This window comes from Episyrphus balteatus, chromosome 2 (assembly GCF_945859705.1).
Source record: "Episyrphus balteatus chromosome 2, idEpiBalt1.1, whole genome shotgun sequence".
Taxonomy (NCBI): domain Eukaryota; kingdom Metazoa; phylum Arthropoda; class Insecta; order Diptera; family Syrphidae; genus Episyrphus; species Episyrphus balteatus.
The window spans coordinates 49,426,777-49,450,578 of NC_079135.1; the positions used below are offsets into that span (position 1 = coordinate 49,426,777).

Consider the following 23,802-nt stretch of genomic DNA (forward strand, 5'->3'; position numbering starts at 1 on the left):
TAATGTCAACTTTTTAACATGAATTTTAACATTTCAACAGGGGAATACTTTTACCCATGTGTGGGGTCGGGCTGCGCCTTAAATGAGTAAATTTTTATTTTATTTTGTTATTTGGTGTTAAACGAAAAATTTATTCTTTTCGTTTTTGTAAAATTTTACCGACAAAATGGTAACGCTGGTTCTGGTACCAATTCGAAACATTATTTTCTTATAATACGGCATCGCTGTGTGAGCTTTTTTATGTGATAGACATATCCAGAAGGCGCGAAGCAGAGTGAGATGCAAATGCCCTATCTTCCCTCTACTGTCAATTTTTATCGGACAGAGTATAGAACCAAAGATAGATTAAGAACTCTCACAAAAAGAGGGCTTATGTTACCTTTGTAACTCTAGGTCTCAAATGTTTGCAAATAGATTGTGTAGATAGATTGTAAAATAAAACAACCCACGTCTACTTATAAGTGGATTTAACAAATAAATTTACAATTTTATTTAAATTTTCATTTTTTACATGTTAACTTTAAACTACGTAATAAATATAAAATAAATAAAACAACTTAAAATAACCAATTACTAACATGTGTTTACATTATGCATATGAAAATTAATGGATATAACTTGTTTTGTTTCATGATGAACTAATGTTGGTAAATGAAATTTAAAATGTCTTGGACTAGCTATTATAATCGAAATAAGTATGTATTTAAACTAACTTTAAAAATAAAAAATACTTTTGGTTTTTTTAAAAGTTAAATGTTATGGTTGTTTTTTTTTAATATTTTGTTTTTGTATTACAAATTTTTGAACTTTAATGCATAGTGTAGCTTAATTGTCGTACTTTTGCAAGTGCTTTGGAGAAATGTTTAAGTATTTTCTATGGAATGTAAAGTTTTTCTACTCAAAGGGAGTAGATCTATAGAAAGTGACGAAAAATGATTTATAACAGTTTTAAATGAATGGGAAATAGTTTTTTTTCCTACGTTCACGACAGCTTTTCTGGAATGTCAATGAACTAGTATTGTAAGTATCTGGCGTTCCTCTTGCGTCCCATTGTACATATTTTGAAAGGACATGGATGCATATCTAGAAAAAAATTAAAGAAAAAATGCTTTAGTTAATTTTGTAACTTTGGTTAATAGTTCATAATTTAATAACGAAGAAAAAAATAACAAAAATAATAAAAATTATTTAAATTATTTCTATTTTAAGTGGAGCGATTGAATATAATTCAATTTTAAAGTTCAAGTGACCTCAACTCCAAATTTATAAAGCGTTTCGCCCAGGTACGACAGTGGGCTCATCAGTTAGATCTGTCGTACCCTTACTAAGACGCCTTATTTTGGTCGATGTTTACCGACTCTATATAAAACTCACAGCATGAATATACTGTGAATTCTAATATTCAAAGGGAATTTGTTTAAATTCAGACCTTAGAAAAATGTATGCCCGTGGTCAGGCTGATATAATAACGAAGAAAAAAATAACAAAAATAATAAAAATTATTTAAATTATTTCTATTTTAAGTGGAGCGATTGAATATAATTCAATTTTAAAGTTCAAGTGACCTCAACTCCAAATTTATAAAGCGTTTCGCCCAGGTACGACAGTGGGCTCATCAGTTAGATCTGTCGTACCCTTACTAAGACGCCTTATTTTGGTCGATGTTTACCGACTCTATATAAAACTCACAGCATGAATATACTGTGAATTCTAATATTCAAAGGGAATTTGTTTAAATTCAGACCTTTTTCTAAGGAGTCGGTAAACATCGACCAAAATAAGGCGTCTTAGTAAGGGTACGACAGATCTAACTGATGAGCCCACTGTCGTACCTGGGCGAAACGCTTTATAAATTTGGAGTTGAGGTCACTTGAACTTTAAAATTGAATTATATTCAATCGCTCCACTTAAAATAGAAATAATTTAAATAATTTTTATTATTTTTGTTATTTTTTTCTTCGTTATTATATCAGCCTGACCACGGGCATACATTTTTCTAAGGTCTGAATTTAAACAAATTCCCTTTGAATATTAGAATTCACAGTATATTCATGCTGTGAGTTTTATATAGAGTCGGTAAACATCGACCAAAATAAGGCGTCTTAGTAAGGGTACGACAGATCTAACTGATGAGCCCACTGTCGTACCTGGGCGAAACGCTTTATAAATTTGGAGTTGAGGTCACTTGAACTTTAAAATTGGTTCATAATTTAATTTATAATTTATAAGCAATGAAAAATGGCGCCCAACTTAAGATCCGAATTATCAAAATGACGTCAAGATATTAACATTCTTTGCCTCGCCTCTCTCCCATTACTTTCATGGACCGCAAAAACATTAAAAATGTAACTTAAGATAAATTCCAAAGATTTTTTGTACTCAGATTTTCGAAACTACTTTATCGCATAATTCTGAGCCATCTCATTTTGACCGGTGAAGTTTTTGTTCTTTGTCATTTCCCATAGCGGGGCTATAGAAAGCGTGATGTGTATGTACACAAGAAAAAAACATTGAAACAATGTTATGTAAATTGAGTGGTTCAATTTGAACTGAAAAACACGATTTATATTATTTATTTGCACTCTTAAGGGCAAATACAAATTTCATCGATTTCGACATAATTACCAATCCTATATTTGACAATGTTATACAAAAATTTATTAATAATCTGTACGGCACGAAAACTAAAATTAAAATCTAACCACCCAAACAAAACAAAGAAATTAAAAAAATGTGATACTTACAAAAATTTTTTCCAGCTGATTAAATTGATCATAGCCAATCATGGAAAATCCAAAAATGAAATGAAAGAAAAAAAAAAAGAAAATTATATAAATTATAAATCCAAATCAATTTGAATAAAAAAAAATAACTAAATTAAATATAGCCCTTCTTCTTTGAAAATTGAACTTTGGTTCCATGTCGAAATGCATTTAAAAAAATTGAAACCAATTTTGAAGGGCAAAATTTGCCAAAACAACTAAAAGAGCTTAGCAAATAATCAAAGATTGAAAAAGTAGGCTTTTTTAGACAATTTTGCGTTGATCTAAAACTCATGGTGTGCATTGGAACATTACTATACACATAGAATTTGATTTGGAACAGACGGTCTTCTTCTGAAGAATCGATAAGCTTGCTTTAGGGCTAGAAGTAGGAATGCGAAATGCAAATACAAAGCTCAGAACAAAAACCAAAAGAATAAGGCATTTTTGAAGAAAAAAAGGAAAACATACCAAATATTGAAAAAAGTATGGTCTTGCCTATTTTCATCAAATTCTTACCTTTAACCCTTTTTGACCTTTTGTATACACAACAGTTATTAGGGGAGGGGTATTCAGGAAAAATTATACTCTGGGTAAACCTGGTAAAAACCTGGTGGTCATAATCATGACCACCTTTTGTATATTGGAAAGTTGACTGGAAATTTAGTCAAGAAAAATCTTTCTAACTCGTTTTACTCGTCTAAATTAATTAATGAAAATGACGTTGACTTCAAATCAAGACCCTAATGTTTCCCTTTCCCGAATGTGTCCAACTTCACCCAAAAGGTTAATATAGAAGGTTATCTTAAGGAGTGTTCTATTTTATAAAACATGTCATGCTTCTGAAATTTCTTAAATTTAGGAACTTACAAATTATATTTTTCTTCTCAGCGTGATCTTTCTTATTTTTGAATTTTTGACTTTTCTTTAATGGCAATGGTGTGGGTATGAGTTCGGGAATGTCATCATCCAAATTAGTCCCAACTTCATCCTCACCATAATTCGGTCGAAAGATGTCTCGCAAATTTTGTCGTTTTGCCATAAATGCTGGATTATTTGCAGGATATCTTTTCTACAAAAGGACATCAATTTCACAATTAATTTATTTTCTAAATTCAAAACAATGTATTCTTACCATATCGCTGTAAATATCATCATCCATTGTTTCTGTTTCATCCATTATATACTGTGGAATATCTATTTCGGGATAATATACTCTGCTTTCCGGTCTGGCTTTAATTCCACGACTCAACATTATTGTCAGAAAAATGCAGAATGCAAATTGATTTGCTGATGAAAATGCCATTGTTAATGTCCTTTTATTTATTGTGTTGTATTCTGTTGAGAAAAATAAAATTCACACAAGTGTGACGTTTTAGAATACCTTCTTATTATGAGTGTGGGTAAGTATATTTACAAAAACATATTTTAAATTTAATTGACACTTGACCATTTTGTTTGGTTCTTATCAGATTTTATTTATACTACAATGAAGTCCTTGCGAAGGACAATACCAAGCCTTTAGCAAACAGTTATATAAATATAAAGGTACTATAATTCATGCAGGTTTTAGTGTATTTCATTGAGTACGTATGAAATCCATAAAAAAGATGCGTAATAAATAAAAATGAATGAAATTCCTTAAACGTGTTTTATAGAAGTGTCTATAGAAGCTAATTTACTATTTTAAAATTCAAATAAAAAAATCTATTCTTATCAGTTTCTACGCATTTGCATTAAATTATTATCAAAAACCTTGAACATTCATAATTCACAAGTTCCGGTGAACAACCTCGAAATTGCGTTAATTGATATAGGATCTTCCCTTATGAACATATATATTTCTTTTTTTGTTAAAATTTTAATAAAAACAATAATTGTCCCAATTAAAAAAAAAGCATCGCCTGATATTGTGACAATCTGTAACATAAATCTTACAAAGCAAATAATAATGCATACGTCAAACAATATCGCGCTTCATTAATAATATTTTTAAAACATTAAAATTTAGGCAATTTAACTATCTCTTATCTGTTCAGTATTCTTCTATTTAATAAACATAACGAATCATTATGCCAAGCCTCCAAAAAAGAAATAAAAGAAAAAAGATTATTTTTAGACCCCCCATCTTAAATGAGGCCGCATATCCGTCCATCATGTGATGCAAATATTATAAGAAAAATTGCAATCAATTAACTGACCACATTCATCTCAATTATTGATGGTGGTTATTAGAATAATAAAACTAACAAAGAAGTTCAAGAAGTTATCTTACATATCAAATGAAAAACTAGCTGTAATAATTAAAAAAAAAATGAATTACTCATTATGAACTAATAAATGTATTAGTCAAATGTTAATTTCCCCTAGATTGGTGGAAGGTGGGAAGATCCTTTAAAGATTTTTTTCTTAATAAAAAATATGCACTTGGACATCCAGTTGGAATGGATGTGTTACCTAATTGGGGGTTATTTACTTATAAATTCGTGTTTGCGAAACCTTCTAAACTTAAAAAAAAAAAAAAAAAAAAAAACTTTGAAGTTGCAAAGTTTGTGCATTGAGAACCTTTATGCTTTGTTCTTCTTGAGCTTACTCCTAGAAAAGGACTACACGTAATAAACTTATAGTAACAGGTACGCTCTGGACAACGTGACCGATATTTTCAGTTCTTATTGTTATCATAACGAGTGTATGTCTTGCGTATTTTAAAACACATTTTTATAGAAGAAAATTATATCAACATAAAACAAAATGAATTAATGGAATAAATAAAAATGTTTATACAATAAAATGGGTAAACGGGTCGCATTTACTTGCTACTATGGTCAAAAGTAACAAAAGGAATGCTAAAGCTTTTAATGTATACAAATTCTTAAAAAATAATTACAAATTTACTTTATTATTAATTTTATGCGAAATTTAACAAAAATATAAAAAAGACGCTTTTAAAATTACGAAAAACCTTTTATAAAAAGTTTTGATCTCAAAGCTAAGTATCCCATTTTATTTTTTTGTATATCAAAGAATATTTGGACATTGGAAAAAATAAATAATTACAAATAGTCGTTTAAGCATAAAAATTTTCAAAACTTTTTTTGGTATATTTTTGAAACTTTTTTAAATAATCCAAAAATTCTTTGAAAAAGTTGTAAAATTCTAAATGCTTAGGTGAATTTTTTTTGTTGAAATCGTATTACTCCTTTCAGAGATAGGTACTCAGAAATTAAGAAAACGTTTCTAAGACAGGTACTGTTAATAACGGTTTAAAAAATAGATTTTTAAGTTAAAAGTAGGAACTCGTTTGTACACTTCACAAAAATGTTCATCATTGCAGTTGAACAAATGGGAAGTTGCTAGTTTTAAACTGTTGTATTTTTTACAGATGATAGCCACATCATAATAACGAGAAGTTAAATAGGTATTATTACAACTATAGACCTTTTGTTGACTTTTTTTTGTCAACAAACCTAAATAAATAGTTATTGTTTACAGTGGAAAATTATTAATGCTTATAAATACAGTATAATATTATTAATAAGTCATAAAATGGTGATGCATTTGTATTTCTTTGAAGTTAATAAATATTTATTTACGCGTTTGAAGGCGTACGTATTCGATGTGATCTTTGTGACAGATTCTAATATGCATCCCAAAGGTCGATTGTTCAGAAATGATTCAAATGCATAAGCAAATCTTATCAAAACAGAAACAGAGTAAATATAACGTTTGACGCAAAATGTAAGGAAAATTAAAACCAAAAAGGTCAAGAGGTTGTAAAAGTTTTGTTCTTTTTGAATCCGATCTCAGATTTGACTTCTAAATCGCAGTGTATGCACACATGAAATAAATAGATTCTACTACGAAAAATTATTTCTACTTTCAGTAAAAAACTAATATGTAGCTCTGAAAGTTGAAGTTATTTTTACACATTCTTTTTATTGGGTTTTTTTCATTGACTTCAGTATAAGTAATTTGATTAATAAGAGCTAAAGCTGTAATGTAATAGTATATTTTCTAAATTTCGTTCATATCCTTTATTTTCCATTTCTACTATTATAATAGCATATTAATATACATAAAAATTAATTTTTCTTCAAGACTTGACCTAATGATATACTTAATGCAATTCAAGTCTTTGGTTTACTCGCTTACCTACCGAATAATTTATAAAAAGAACATTATAAACCATCAAAAAACATAAATATGAACATTCGTGTGTCTGGCCTGAGGGAAAACAATATAAAAAGATCAAACGAAAAATCTGAAAGAATATTTCCTTAAAATGGTTACCTTATTATAAGCAATTAAAAGAAATACTTTAAAGACATGACTTTGATTAATGAAATTCAGTGCGTAGATTTTTGCGGTTATGAAAGGTGAATGTTTTTAACCAATTTATATATTTTTTCATCTACAAATCATGCCGTTCTTCCTTCCGGAGGAGTTAAATTTAATCTGTATATCCTGAATCATTTTAATTATAACTAATTCGATCTGGAAAGGGAGAAACTGCTTTTGCAGCAACATCCATAAAGTCGAAGTTATGCAGATTTATAATTCCTATCTTGATAAGATTGACCTTGATTTTCCCTCATCACCAGATCGTGCAAAATCAAGGGGCTTTTCCAGAGTTAAGTTTGACCTCCTAGGTGGACTTTTACGAAAGATAAAGGGTTATTCACTCCATCAGAACAGTTTCACTCTAGGTAAACGAATAAAATGCACTGTTGGTCAGTAATGGTTTGCCTGCGAAGTCTATGACCAAGAAAAACAATTTCAGAGTAAAATTATTTTGGAAAATCCAATAGAAAAATCTTACAAAAATAAACCTATTTGCAAGAGATCTACTACTCGAAAACTTATAGTCTTTGAAATAATGTTAAACTAAAAAGATATTCAGTATACCAACACCAATATTGTCGGTAGAAAAAGATTTACTTTTATAATTAGGGTCAATGTGGGTAAATGCAAACAGGGGTAAATGAGAACATGGCAAGCAAGCTTCAGTTAAATCTCTTTGACGCATACATAAGTACAAATCGCGGACGCATGTACCTTTTAACTTATACGTCAAACTCATTGCTGTCAAGAAAGAATTCATTCGACGAGCATATTTTCCGTGAAAGATAATTTTTTAAAGTGTCAAACAAGTCGTTAGTCTTTCAGAAATATTAAAAATTTTTGCAGATTCAATTAAGTCAGTACAATTTGCAAATACTTTTTAGTTTCGAATTTTGATGTAGATTCTATGTGAAACAAACAAATTTTAAAATACAGGACATTTATGTCGATTTGCATGTGTTTACATTTACCCCAGAATATTTTTCATGATGGGAAAATGTAAACAACGTATTCTGGGGGTAAATGTAAACATATATTTTGCTGAAATTATTGGTTTGAATAAAAATAAAGTAGTTTCAGTCAATTACTAGTGCTAAAGTGCCACGGAGTCACACTTTAAAGTAGCAAACACATCGTTTTCAGTGAATGATGTTGCAAAATCGGTCTTTGACGTAAAAAAAATAAAAACATGACGTTCAGAGCTGCTCAGGATGCATATTGGGTGCCTATATAAAGAATCAAAGGAAGAAAACAAAAACTTTTATTGGAATTTGAAAAAGTTTTTTTTCAAATACCTTCTTGAACGTTTTTCAAGTCGTTATCCATATGATAAAGAGGAAATTCTAAATTTTAAACCACTGTTTACATTTACCCCGAATTTGTAAAAAAACACAAACATGGTGGGGTATTTGTAAACATGCCATATTTGACAGCAATTTAAACAATTTGGTTAATATTTGTTTATATTTATAAAAAAGAATTGCCATCATTTCATATTTGCATTTGAAGATACCTGTCAAGTTGTTCCGTAAAATCATATTAAAATCTAAAGTCAAAAGAAAAAAAAGACATGAAATTGTTTACATTTACCCACATTGACCCTAAGTCATTTTCTTCGTCGTAAAAAAATTTAGTTTTTGGTAAAATTTTTCGGCCTTGTTGCAAAAAGAAATCTGTAGTAATTTCCGGGAGCGGTTGAATGCCTTTTGAGCCAGGCTTTATGATATTCAATAGGCATAACAATCGACAGTAAAGAAAAATTTATCAGATGTTACTTAATAATATTAACATTGGTCTATTGAATCCAGAAGCAGGGATCCCTTTAAACGTATCATATTTTTAAATTAAAAAATTATTTTTAAATTTTTGTCAGATATTCAGAAATCAGATTTATTCACAATTTTTCCTCAATAATTCAACATTTTTAAACGTTTTACCTCTGTATTTCTTGTATTGATTAGATAATCCAAAAGTAAAAAACGATATTGTGATTCTTAAATGTTAAAGTTCAACAAACTTAATACAGAAATTTCTTTGGCTATTGAAAATTTGTTTCGCTAATATGTGCCGTCGGCAAAATAAGAAAATCTGTTCGCCAACAAAATCAAAGACATACTCAAATAACTTGTTGCTACAGTGCAAGGTGTGAGTCTGATATTTCGTCTGGCAGTTTCAGACCGAAAATGAAATTCCTCGCATCCTTGTTACCTTACTTAGCTTCGTGTACATAATTACAACACTGACCATCTCAATTCTTAAAGCTTGTTCTATAAACCTATAACAATAATTTTAATTGAGGTAATTTTGTTGTCTTTTGGCAAACAACACACCGAAACCCCTTTAAAAAAAATGATTACAAAACTTTCCAGGATAGGTTTTATCATTTTGTTTTTAAATTAATTAATTAACATTACTCATTTTAAGTGAGAAACCACACACCAAAAGGTGACAGCAAAAGCTATCAAAACTTCCAATAATCAAAAAGTAAGAAAAAATTGTAAATTCAACCAAGGGCAGTGCTCCAATTCGCATTCACGAGACTAAAAATTCGAGATAATTATTAATCAAATTCTCAGAAATATTGCATCAATTTATTATTAATAAGAAAAAACAGAGTTCAATTGTTATTGGGATCGATTTGTTTATTAATTTATCACTATAACGGAAAATTTATAGGATTACCCACCTATAAATGTTCAACTGATGGATTTACTATAGATGCCGACGGCAATGTCAATTTTTTAAATCACGCACTTAATCACTTCACTGTTAATCTTATATCCTTGTTAACCGTTAAGAGTCACAGATTTGAATGAAATTATCAGCTCTATGGCACAACGCTTTTATATGCAACAGGTTATGCGGCACTTGGGTTTAAAAAATGAATGAAGAATTAAACTTTATATCGAATATCTATTCGTGTGTAGGAGAAAGAATTTTGTTATGAGTTTGTCGATGCACAGGCGCGTGAAAACCGTTGATGATAAAACATTCAAAAGTAAGATAATTCGAATTTTAGTTTTGTATCAGAATTCACTTGGGATTTAATTATAAATGTTTGTTGGGGGTACGAAAGTATAATCTTGTGTTTTTATTTAAAAATAAGGCTCTGTGTAGCTGGAGAAGATTTTAATTGATATCACTGCAAATGATTCGCAATAACTGTATCGGTCGTCCGCGGCAACGGTCTACTTTATAGCAAATTCTGGACCAATATTCGTAATAAAGTGTTATGATTGCGAGCGATAGTGTTGTGCCTCTTTGTCGTAGCGTCAGAACTTTGCATTCCTGAAGTGATAAGAAATAAGATTCCCTACAACGATGCTAATTCAATCTCATCGTGTGTGTGTTTATTTTTTTTAAATTTTGATTCAATAAAACATGTTGCTATACATTTAATACTTTAAAGACAGAACTTAGGGTTGAGCGTTGGAGCACATTTTAATTATGTATGAGATGATTTCTCAGAGGAATTTCCAATTGATAAGGAGCACAAAATTTTAATTGAAAATAATTTTCTATTTTAAATCATGAGTGTATAGTAGCTAATTAAGCGACTTTATCAATTAAGGAATTCACAAACTATTTAGAGGATTTCAATTATATAAACTGAAATTTTTGAAGGAAAGGTGAATCAGATTAATTTTTTTTTTTTAATATGAAGTAGGTACATATTTTTTCAATTAATGGGTGTTGGTGTTAGCAAGAAAACCCACAACTTTCACAAGATTTTTGTAACTTAATGGTTTCATGTAACACAGTCTTAATGGTAGGACTCTTGTTTCAAATGATTTTATGTGACGAAAAATAATTTAAAGAAGAAATTTGTAAAAACTGATTTTGCACTCCTTCAATGGGAAAAAGAATATTTGTACTTAATAGTAAGCTTGAAGGTAGGTTTAAGAATGAACCTGGATAAGCATCCTTAAAACCGCGAGTATCACTCTAAAATTTTAAGAATGAACCTATGCATTATAGTTATTTTATTTGAATATTAAAAAAATTCTACGTGAAAGAGTTATTTTTTGTTGACATTACTTAATACTCCAGTCAAAGCGTCATTTGACCTTGCGATGAGAGGCACTGTCTGTTTTTATTTCATGGATCGATGGGGGTATATTTAAAAGGCTTAAACCCAATTTCTCACCACCTGATCATTCTTTTTAGCGGAGTTATTCACAAAAATGCATTTTTTGGGATATTTTACTTGAAAGCTAATATCTTTGCTCCAGATTGTCGTAGACCAAAAAATAAACATACATTCTCTTCCTAATAATATTTTCTATTGTTGTATGTAATTTCATTGTATTTGAGTGAGTAAATATAAAATGGCAGCCATTTAAAGTCAAATTCTTGTTGTTAAAAAACACATTTTTGTCATTATTTCGAAAAATGCTTATATCATGATTGACATTTTTCTAACCTATTTTGTAGTCCTGTTCATGTCCTGCATTTTAAAGAAAAAATGAGCTCTTTATCACCAAAGATGGCCGAGCTATTGATAAATGAACGCATGCAAAACCGGTGCGAAAACACCCAAAAATATCGTTTTTTGGGAATAACTCGACTTCAGAATGTCCTACGGCAAAAAATAAAGCAATGAATTGTTCGTTACAACATTTTCTATCAATTTAGTGCATAATCTTTCTGTTGAAACAAATAAAAAATAAGTAATATTAAGTCAAAGTCGTTTTTTTGTTTAGCAAACTCTTGCCTTATTATTTTGGAAACGGTGCGAGTATTGGCTAAGAAAATAAAATGTTATAGTAGTCCTTTAAATTATCTACAATTTAAAAAAAAAATTAGCTCTCTACGACCCACACGAGCCGAGAAATTAATTTTTTAAAAAAGGTCAAAATGACCAACGAAAAAACATAAGACAAATTCTCTTATAACAAGAAACAATGAAAACAACCCCTCTCACTGAGAACTAGTATTCGAATCATAAACAATGGAAATTTTTTTGAATTTTCGTACGGATTAATGCTTTCTTAAAATTATAATAACTCAGCTCCCGTGGGTCGTAGAAAGCTAAATTTTTTTTTTAATTGTAGATAATTTAAAGGACTACAATAATATTTTATTTTCTTAGCCAATACTCGCACCGTTTGCAAAATAATAAGGCAAGAGTTTGCTAAACAAAAAAACGACTTTGACTTAATATTACTTATTTTTTATTTGTTTCAACAGAAAGATTGTGCACTAAATTGATAGAAAATGTTGTAACGAACAATTCATTGCTTTATTTTTTGCCGTAGGACATTCTGAAGTCGAGTTATTCCCAAAAAACGATATTTTTGGGTGTTTTCGCACCGGTTTTGCATGCGTTCATTTATCAATAGCTCGGCCATCTTTGGTGATAAAGAGCTCATTTTTTCTTTAAAATGCAGGACATGAACAGGACTACAAAATAGGTTAGAAAAATGTCAATCATGATATAATAGAGCTGTAGGAAACCGTATGTATTCGTTACTTAAATGCGGGTATTCACTTCAGTAACGAGTAACGAAACGTTACTGCCCAAATAATTTCGTTACTCGTATGTTTCGTTACTAGTACTGAACAAGTAACGAAACATGCGAAACATACGAAACGTGCGAAACGTGCGAAACATACGAAAAATACGGAACATACTAGTAACGACGATACTCCAATTCCAATACCAATTTGGATTGGATATACGAAATGCGAAACGAAAACAAAATGGTACACTGCATTTGTCGTGTGCGCATCATTTCGCATCTCGTATCGGTTCGGTATCATCATTTATGTATTTTACCATTTTGTTGTTCTGTTTTTGTGTATGTATATCAAAACGGGTAAATAAGAATTCTGTTTCTTTCTCTTTCGTACCTGTTTTTTATGGACATGTGGGAGTGAGATATGTGAAAGTGTGTTTGAGTGTAGTGTAGATACATTCCAATTAGAATACCAATTTGGATAGGTATACGAAATGTGAAACAAAAACAAAATGGTACACTGCATCTGTTGGGGCGTAGCCGTACTTGTATTCTGTTTTCTCCTTTTGTAATTAATAAAAAGAATTTTTCTTTTCCTTTGTTTGATTTGTTTAATTTATTTTATTCTTTAGGTTGATTCAAACAAATAATTACAATTTTGGTTTTATTCGTGATTTTAAGTTTTTGTTTTTTTTTTTTTTTTGATTTCAAGTAGGTACTACTTTCTTGCTTGTGTGTGGTGAGGTGGTGTCTGACATGAGTGACGACAACTTTGAATGAGAATATGGAATGAATTTTACTGAATGAAATGATTGAATGGTTTTTTATTTTAGGTTGGCTGCAATGACAATTTTTAAGTTTGGACCGGGAGGAAACGAAACATGGGCGTGTTCGGGAATGAGGATAATTTGCGTTCCGCAATTTTCCCTAAAACTGAGTACGCTTTTTACGTATTCGTTTGCGGTTCCCCTCGGTAGAACATTCTGAATTGAACAGCATTTATCGCATCTCGTATCGGTTCGATATCGGTATCATCACTTCATCACCACGACGCAACCAATCTGTTTATGGCCTTTGTGTTAATAGTTGATATTTAGCTTAAGAATGTACAAAAGTTTTTTGGTTTTTCGAAAAATTAGTTTATTATCGGTGCAAAATTTTCAACACAAAAAAAAGCAGAGAAAACGAGGTTTGAAAATCACTCTCAATAGAAAAAATAAATGAAAAATTGTTCGACATGGTTGTATTGAAGTGTTAATATTTCGAGATCTGCGCGTTGCACTTTTGAAATAAAGGTCTCTAAAGAATTGTGATAAGATTACTGAAAGAATATAAACAAAAAATTACTCAAGTTTTGTCTAAAAATTTGGAAAAAAATCAAAAAAGTTTCCACGTTTGATTAAAAAAAAAACGAAAAAAATTCAATATAGCTACCTTTAAACTCTTATTACATGAGAATGCCGCAACTAATTTTAATGTTTATGACCTTAAAATGTAGCTTAGATTATAGAAATTGTTTTTGGTTTTTTTCAAAAAAAAAATTTTTACACCCTTATACCAATGTACGAAACATACTTAAAATACCAAACATACCAAACGTATGAAAGACATGGAATATACGAAATGTACGAAACACACGAAGCATGCGAAAGTAACGAAAGTAACGAAACATGCGAAACACCCGAAACATACGAAATATGCGAAAAATGCGAAACATACGAAAGTAACGAGTAACGATATTATTGATGCGGGTACTAGTATCAAAAGTAACGTATACATGCGGGTACTCATTTTGTCGTTACTTTTACAGCCCTATGATATAAGCATTTTTCGAAATAATGACAAAAATGTGTTTTTTAACAACAAGAATTTGACTTTAAATGGCTGCCATTTTATATTTACTCACTCAAATACAATGAAATTACATACAACAATAGAAAATATTATTAGAAAGAGAATGTATGTTTATTTTTTGGTCTACGACAATCTGGAGCAAAGATATTAGCTTTCAAGTAAAATATCCCAAAAAATGCATTTTTGTGAATAACTCCGCTAAAAAGAATGATCAGGTGGTGAGAAATTGGGTTTAAGCCTTTTAAATATACCCCCATCGATCCATGAAATAAAAACTGACAGTGCCTCTCTGCGCAAGGTGAGGCCCTTTTTTTCGACGCTTTGACTGGAGTATAATGGGAGATACCCATAACTAAACACAAATTACCACTGTTAAAGCAATCCAGTTAAAAATAAAATGCACGACTGGGTCGCACGAACTTGCTCTTGGAGTTAAAGTTGCTTACATTTTTAAGACTTTTTATATAAAAATTTGGAAAAAATAAAATAAAATTCGTTTAAAAAAAAAAATAAAATAAAATCTGAAATTAAATTGCCCTCCAAAACAAGTATGCAGTTTTGATTGATATATTAACGTGCATTTTTAGAAAAAAAAAATTTCAAAATCGTTAGAGCCGTTTTTTAAAAAAACAATTTTTTATAAATAATTTTTTGGAAAAAAAGTTTTAAAATAAAATTGTAATGCCATTTTGTAGACTTCACTAATCAACATCTAAAAACAAAATTTCAAAAAAATTCAATGTCCCGTTTTCGAAAATTTGATTTTTCAAAAAAAAAATTTCAAAATTTTTTTAAAAATCCAAAAATTATTTTTTTGGAAATTTAATTTTTGGTTTATATTTAAATTATATAAATGCTTCTTCACAAAAAGTTTCGTTGAAATCGAATAAGAAGTTTCGGAGATATTCGAATTTGAAAAAAAAACGGTTCTATGGCAGGTACCGTTAATAACGATTTTCGAAAAAAAAAATTTTCATTGAAATATAGACCTCAGTTTAAAACTAATATTTGAATTTTTTAAACAAAATCGTTGGAGCCGTTTTTGAGATATTTCAATTTTACTAAAATCGGTATATGACAAGTACCGTTATTTTTGGTCCAAAAAATTAATTCCAAAAACCCCTCTGGAGAGTCGCCAAATAACGCTACATACCAAGTTTGACATTAATCGGTCCATCCGTTTAGGCTGTAGCTCCTTATACAGACAGACAGACAGACAGACAGACAGACAGACAGACAGACAGACAGACAGACAGACTGACAGACTGACAGACTGACAGACTGACAGACTGACAGACTGACAGACTGACAGACTGACAGACTGACAGACTGACAGACTGACAGACTGACAGACTGACAGACTGACAGACTGACAGACTGACAGACTGACAGACTGACAGACTGACAGACTGACAGACTGACAGACTGACAGACTGACAGACTGACAGACTGACAGACTGACAGACTGACAGACTGACAGACTGACAGACTGACAGACTGACAGACAGACTGACAGACAGACAGACGGACTTCCGGGACCCACTTTTTTGGCATTGTCTACCATCGTAATGTCATGGAAAAATGTTATCTCAACTTTTTTTTTTGTACGAATGCATAACTTGATATATAGTACCTATATCGCAAGTAAAAATTATGTAAAATAAAAAAATTAAAAATTCTACTAGAATAAACTAGCATAAAGAATATTTGTATAGTAAATGTTACAAGTGAAATAGTCATATTGGTGAACTCCAAGTCTACAAGAATGACATCGTAATTTTAACAACATAAATTTTGTAGTGTAAGAATTATAACATTTTTGAAAAGCTATCTTTACATTAGAAAAGATATCTACGAAAAGAAATCAACATAATAGTCTCTACCCAAACTATTAGGCGCATTATGCAAAACCATAAACAAAAAATACCAAGACTGGAAACTCGGCGGTCAACTGACGTTTGCCTACAAGCTGCGCGGTGTGGTGAATGTCGTGAACCTATCGTTGTGTTCGTGTCCGATGTGTGGTGAATGTCGTGAATCTATAAATGTGTGCGTGTTAACGTCATTTATCAACGTGGTGGCTTTCACATATATTCACAGACAGCACTGTCCACAAAAGGGTTTTGGGGGGAAAGACGTACGAAATTTTCCAGTCTTGGTATTTTTTGTTTATGTGCAAAACCTTATGGATATGGAAATATTGTATTTTTATTTGAACTTGGAACATCAAGCTACAATTTATTTTATCTGTGTGTATTTTTACTATGCTTTTTATGAGCTATATTATTTAAATAAAAATATGTTGCAACTACATTTACATTTAATTTACGTAACTTTTTTACTATTTTACTTTTGATGAAAATATATTAGTATCCACTTTACATAATTCAAAAATCTGGTAGCATGATTTTACTACTTAAGATATCACAACATTTGAATGACTATTCATATGTGTTGTAATCAGTTTATATCCAGTACATGAATCATAAATAATGTTTTATTGTTTTTGAGAAACTTAAAAATAACAAAATCTATCTATGTTTGAAGAAATACCTTGTAACTTTTAGTTAAAGAACTTTGAAACCAACAAAGGTGTTCTTAAAAACATACATATGTATTTGAATCAAGAATAAGAAAACTGATAACTAGTTTGCCATGAAAACACATTTGCCGTTAACATATACAAAACAGAGCTGACTAAGAGAGTAGATCATTCTATTATTATTTTTTAAGAAACGAAGAAATTGGTTTCCTAAAAGTTGGAAAACAATCAAATAGAAGGTACTAAGTATATACGACGAGCCATTATCATTCTGTTAATTTTTAACCATGTTTGAACCATGAACTTTTCAAATGTACCCAGGGGCGTACACTCCTTTGGGGCAAGCGGGGCGGCGCCCCGGGGCCCCCGACTGACCCCAGGACCTCCACTGAAGACAATGCAGAGAAGGAAACTGTTAGCATAAATTGAGTTACGAAGTAAATTAAAATGTATTTGAATCACTTCGGATACAAGGGAGACAAATTATGTCATTCAGTATAATGTATGATGCATTGGTAGCCACACAATATATTGATTTAAAAAAAGGTTACCCCAGGGGCCCCAACAAATAAACTGCTTTTTTAAAAGAAGAATTATAATTTTATCTTAGGGCCCCAAACAATATTACTTGAAAAATCTTTGCAACAACAAATAATACATTAGGGGCCACAAAAAAGCAGAAAAAGTTTTGTTAATGGCATACCAAATATTACTTCAAGTCAATACATTAAGGGCCCCAAAAAGAGCAAACAAAATTAATTTAAAAAAAATTGTTTTTTTAAATTAAATAACATTTGTTGATGGATTACTAAATATTACATTAGGAGCCCCAAAAAATATGACTTCGGGGCTCCAAAAATATTTATGAAGGGTCCCAAAAAATAATTTTTCGGGAACCCGTTAGTTGAGAGACAATCAAATATTAACTTGGGGGCCCCAAAATCTATTACTAAGGAGTCCAAAAATATTCATCAAATTTTCTGATGGCATGACAAATTCTATTTGAGGATCCTCAAAAGCTATTACTTCAGTGGCTCAAAACAATCAAATGGAAAATTAAATATCAATTCAGGGGCCCAACATAAATACATCAGGGCCCAAAATAAAAACATTACGTTATTGGTGGTATTCCGAATATTACTTCAGAACAGAGGCCCCAATACCTATTAATTCTTGGCTCCAAAAAATTATATTATATTTTAGGGGCCTATAAGCACTTAATTTGAGGCCCCAAAAATAATTTCCAGGGGCATCAAAAGAAATAAACTATGTTTGATGATGGAAAATCAAATTTTTACATATTACTTCAGAACTATCGATTCTGAGCTTCAAACATTTTTATTTTAGGGGCCTCTAAATATTTGATTTTCGGGCTCCAAAATTAATCTTTCAAGAGTCCCATAATAAAAAAAATTATGTTTGTTGATGAAAAATCAAAAATGTACATACATATTACTTCAGAACAGAGGCCCCAAGAACTATCAATTCTAAGCTAAAAAAAATTTATTTTAGGGGTCTCTAAATATTTAATTTTGGGGATCCCTAGTACAAGTATTTACTACATTTATGATAGACATTTTAAGTAAGCACAGCAAAGTGCATTACGAACATACCTATTAAAACATTAAAATATACCTAAAAATAAATAAGCCATACAAAAAAAAAATATATGGCGTATACGTAGGGTAAGGTGGTATAAGAGTGCGCATTTTAGACAAAACACCAAATAAAACAGTAACAAAAAGAATTGAACTACTTTTTTTATATAAAGTTTTTAGTTAATAATCAAAGCAACGAAAGAAACTTAAAACTGGTAACAAAAATGTGTTAATTCAATAGTTATAAAGAAAAAACCACATTAGGTCATTTGCGCACTCTTATACACACTATTGTGTAAGAGTGCGCGGCTTAGTTTGTAAGAGTGCGCAGCTGCGTACAGGTGTTAGTTCGCACAAAAGTCGCAAATAAAACTGCCTATCTTTAAATAAACAGATAATTCTTCAACCCATCACTCCTTGCATGAGGAACAATCAATTTAGTCTTCGATTAATGGTTCCGAGAAAATTTCAATATTTCCTAGTTACTTTCATTAGCTTGTTTTTTGTAAAACTTGTATTTTGTTTCTTTTTGGTTGGAATTGCTTTTTCTAGCTGCTGTTTGTGGTATATGGACAAATGCCAGTTATTTTGAAGCTTTGGAGAGCATTAACTGCTCTTATAACCCGCGCACTCTTATACTTCATGATGGTGCGCACTCTTACACGTTCAGACATGTAATCGAAGAATATATATGTATTTCACAATGCACTTTATGACCAATCTTACGTGTTCCTCAAATGTTTCTTTTTGTCGACTTTTCAATGTCCCATACTTTGTTTATTGTTATTTTTTGTTGTTAAGCGGAAAATTAAATTTGTTTGGCAAGAAAAATTGGAAAAAAAAGTGCTAAAAAACTTAAACTTAACTAGCACCTCTGTTTACAAACACATTTGCATGAAATTTTGACAGCAGATCAAACTCGTTTAGATCTTTCCAAAATAAGTGCATTCAGTCATATATTCCCTTTCAAACCGTAGAAAATCGCTTTGCGCACTCTTATCAACCGCGCACTCTTATACCATCCTACCCTACTTTTTTTTGTATCTAAGGGGCCCCAAAATCTAGTCTTGCCCCGGAGCCCCGGCAACTCAACGTACGCCACTGAATGTACCTACATATATATACATATAAAATATTCCTATCTAAAAAATTTTAAGTTTTTCTAAAATCGAAACTTCTTATTCATATTTTCTCATTAGAAACTAAAAGAATTTTTCATAGCTTGTCCATTTTTAAAAATTTAATTTATGAAATATGCAACAACGAATAACCTTGAATTTGAATAAAGAAATCGCAAGCTTGAAACGTGGGAGCTTCAATACATACTTGGAGATATTGAATCTTTAAATTACTATACAGGAATACAAACAAAAATGCAATAATCACTGTGATCGTAATATTGAACTCATGATAAGTGAGGTTCCTACTGAGACTAGACATAATTTTCATTAATGTCAATTTGGTTATCAGTGGAGGAGACTGTAATTAGTATTAAGATGGAAGTAAAAAAATTGCGGATCAACGGAAGGTACTTAAATCATGTTTATTTTATAATTTATATACATTTAATTTAATTCATGCACACTGTGGCGTATACGCAACTTTTCTTTTTTTTTATTATTATTTGTGAAACAAGTATTCACAAATCTGATTGCTTAAACTATGTAACATAATTCTAGTACTTATGATATAGGATAGGCACTTTCGACCATTATAATAGTAACTCATAACTGTAATATACATATATACTATATTTACCAAAAATGCACTAATCTCAAAGGCGAATGTATCGTAATATAATTTAACTGAAGTAATTAATGACAAAGGATATATAATTAAATACGCATCGAGCGTAGTTGGTGAAAATAGTTGGCTTCAATTCTAAAAATCCCTACAAGTTTGATTTGGGATTTGACCACCATTTTGAAAACATCATGTGCTTCCGTCATGTGTAAAAACCGTATCGAGAACCGTATGTAATTAGTCACTTTCTAGGCAGATCCGATTAAATTTCTTGCATGATTCAAAAGTAGTCTAAATTATTTGCACGACAATACATGCTTTTAAAAAATTGGTAATCAACTACGGGCCAATGACTCCACATCCGCATCCACTCTCAATCTTTTTATCAATTCCACAACACGTGACAGCTGAATTGACACACTTGTCTTTTATTTTGAATCAACTCTTGATCGCGTGCTAAAAAAGGTCTGCACATGATAGCATCTATCAAGTTGACTTACTTATTTGATTTAAAAAGTTCAAAGTGTGTGTAGTTTGAAATCTTAAAAGGTCTTAATTTAGAAAAAGAAAAAAGTTTTCATTATTGCCCTTCGCGTATTTTCTTATCACCAGACATCGATTAATCATAACAGTAGTTATAATTTTCAAATTAATTCCACTACATCCTACATAACTTGTCATACTTTGACCCAAATGACAGACAGCGATTTCATCATTTCCAGTTTGTACCAATTACATTATGCTTTATCAAAAAATATGCCAATTTTTGACAGCTTATTTAATACAGAGATAAACCATTGATTAAGCAAGAAATGCTTTTTCAGTCTTTCTTATCATCGAAATGGTTTTCTAATTTAAATATTGAGAGGTTTATTAAACTAAATCTTAGATTAGCAAATTATGTATGAAAGTGTGGATACTATCCAACACTTATTAATAAAATTAAAGAAATATTAGTTGTAAATCATATAGAATCTTGCATCATCTAATTATGTGGCATTAATAAATAATAATACCAATTTAGATCATGTCGGAATTTTGTGTAGATACGCAAGGTTTGCATGCTTATTGTGAAATCAAAAGAATATTTGAATAAAATAAATAATACAAATTATGTTTTACTAGTCACTTACTGACTCAAAGAATTTTTGTTAAGATAAGGTTAATAATTAATAAATAATGATCCATTTAATTGGGAAATTTTATTAAAAAATTTTAAATTATGTATGTATGTTCCTAGCTATATTAGGGTGGTTCCTATATAAGTTATAAATTTGATGTATTTATTTAAATAAACTTATTTTATGATAGTTCAGACAAATTTGTTCAATGTACTAAAGAAATTAGTGACGATGGATGACATTCTTGGTGGAGACCGAGAAATAAGTACCTAAGCTGATTATGTCAGCTTGATATTATTTCAATTATGTACCTCACAAGGTAAACTAAATCATTGGTTGAAACCACTCTAATAACTGCTCTTTAAACTGTTGAATACCGAAAACATTATACTATTTTTGTTTTAGTATTTCAAGCATTTTATAAAAATAAAGTTGATAAATGAAACACCCTACTGTACATACATATTCTTGAACATTGACCAATTTTAAAACGCAATTTAATTGCAAATTAATAATATTGATAGAGGGCAATGAGGATTATCGCTTAGAAAAAAGCATATCTGTAATAAGATTTTTTTGTTCTTATAAAAAAGTCAGCCATTTTAAGATTGACCTTTGGAAATTTTTGAAATGAAATTAAATCTTGAGAACCATCATGTATCAAAGTCATGATCAATGAAATATTATGTTTCGTGTGTCAGTTCGTATGTTTTATGGAATATTTTGCGATTTATTTTCTGCTTGGAAGTTTTCACCACAGAGAGTCTGTGGTAACAGGAGTATGAGAGAGTTTTTCTGTTTCTATTGAATTTTGAAACTTTTTTTTTAAATAAAATACTACTCTAATTCCAAGGCTGATAGAAGTATCGTCTCAGATGAAAAGACAAACGTCTTTAAAAAAGCGGACAAATCTTTTTAATTTTGTATGCTCAAACAAAATTGAAAGAAAAACAATACTTTCAAATTACGTTGAACATCCTTTTATTTTTGTTTAATCTTTTACTCTCATTAGCACATGCACTTATAAAATTAATAAGAACTCTTTTAATTTTTAGCAGATACGCTTAAATTTGCTAAATTCTTATTAAAATGAAATGATTTCAATAGAGTAAACGGATTATATTTATTTTTTTAAGAAATCTTATTTTATTAGCTAGTTTTTTTGGTCCTCATTGTCAAGGGATTTGATTCATTGGGCAGCTTTGCCAAGCAGATTTCAAATGATCACATAAATCTGCAAGGATATGGTATGAAATTTATACCACTGGACATTAGTTATATGTTTAAGGTGTGAAAATCTTGGAAGCAGGTTTTTGTCTTAGTCGGGCAAAGTGGAACATAACAAGTAGAACATTCATTAGGTTCTTCTATGGCAAAATTGATGCAAGAGTAAAAAAGAAAGTTTTTTTTTTGTACCATACCTTAAAACTTTATCATTGATTCATCAACAAAAAAAAAAAAAACAATTTGATACACAATTTCTGATGTATGATGATGAATATGTCGTAAACTCGGTCACTCGGCACAACATGAAAAAATTAAGCAATTGAAAAAATTATTGAACGAAATAATAACATTATCCCCTGAAAATGACAAAGCTTTCGTGGAGATAACATAAGGCCAAAGTATTATTGAAATATTCCTTAAATACCGATACAAATTAGGTACAGGATTTTTGATGGTTTTAACTAGGCTTGTGTAGTTCGCGAACGAACTAGTTCAATGAACTAGTTCATCTTGGTGAACAAGTGAACTTAGTTCACTTACTTAGTTCAATTTAGTTCGCGAATAGAGAAAAAGATTTTTTCAAAAAACTAAACAGCAACCTAGAGCAGTCGTAATATGACATCACAAAATTTGGTCCTTGTCTTATACGCCGACAGCGCCCTTTTACCCCGACAGACGTTAAAAGAATAGGGGTTCAGAAACCAAAGTGCATATGAAATTACATCCAATTCTTTGTGGAGCGAAATCAGATCTCAAGATTTCGATGTAAAACAAAAGACACAAGGTCGCTTGTGCCAGTATCAGCGTTTCTTCTTCAAGCACCACTTATTCTTATTTCTGAGCAAGAACAAAAAACAAGTAGCATATCTTGGTCCTTGCATTACTATGATTTTGATTTAATGAAAGCAAAACAAACTTCTTCTAGACTTTAGTCAGGAACCAGAAAGCTCGAGAAGTATATGAACGAAATAAAAAATAAAATATGTCTGTTATTTTTAGGTTTTATTATGTAGAATGCGTCAATTTTACATAAATTTGGATACAGTTTGTACAAACTAATTTTGTTTTTTAATTCTAACAAAACCGGAGTGATTAAAATAAATTGAACTAAAATGAACTAGTTCAATATCGTTATTTGAACTAAAGTGATCGATC

At 30.4% G+C, this 23,802-nt stretch overlaps 1 protein-coding gene across 2 annotated transcripts; it reads right to left on the reverse strand.

Moving 5' to 3' along the window:
• Positions 1–450: 450 nt before the first annotated feature.
• Positions 451–10,291, reverse strand: LOC129911769 (uncharacterized). 2 transcript variants are annotated; one of them, XM_055989683.1, is made up of 5 exons: positions 9,790–10,291; positions 3,898–4,100; positions 3,633–3,834; positions 2,745–2,759; positions 451–1,083 (listed from the first exon to the last, which is right to left on the reverse strand). In XM_055989683.1, the coding sequence occupies exons 2-5, from the start codon at positions 4,066–4,068 to the stop codon at positions 1,013–1,015; spliced, it is 459 nt and encodes a 152-aa protein (XP_055845658.1). In that variant the 5' UTR covers positions 4,069–4,100; positions 9,790–10,291; the 3' UTR covers positions 451–1,012. The 2 variants fall into 2 exon arrangements, with proteins under 2 accessions (XP_055845658.1, XP_055845659.1); XM_055989684.1 differs by lacking the exon at positions 2,745–2,759.
• Positions 10,292–23,802: the final 13,511 nt, after the last annotated feature.

Bases quoted from the DNA above. Each gene is read 5' to 3' on its own strand.
- LOC129911769 (XM_055989683.1), bottom strand. From the start codon at position 4,068: ATGGCATTTTCATCAGCAAATCAATTTGCATTCTGCATTTTTCTGACA. The intron at 3,835-3,897 runs GTAAGAATACAT...GTCCTTTTGTAG, and splicing joins ATGATATTTACAGCGATATG to AAAAGATATCCTGCAAATAA.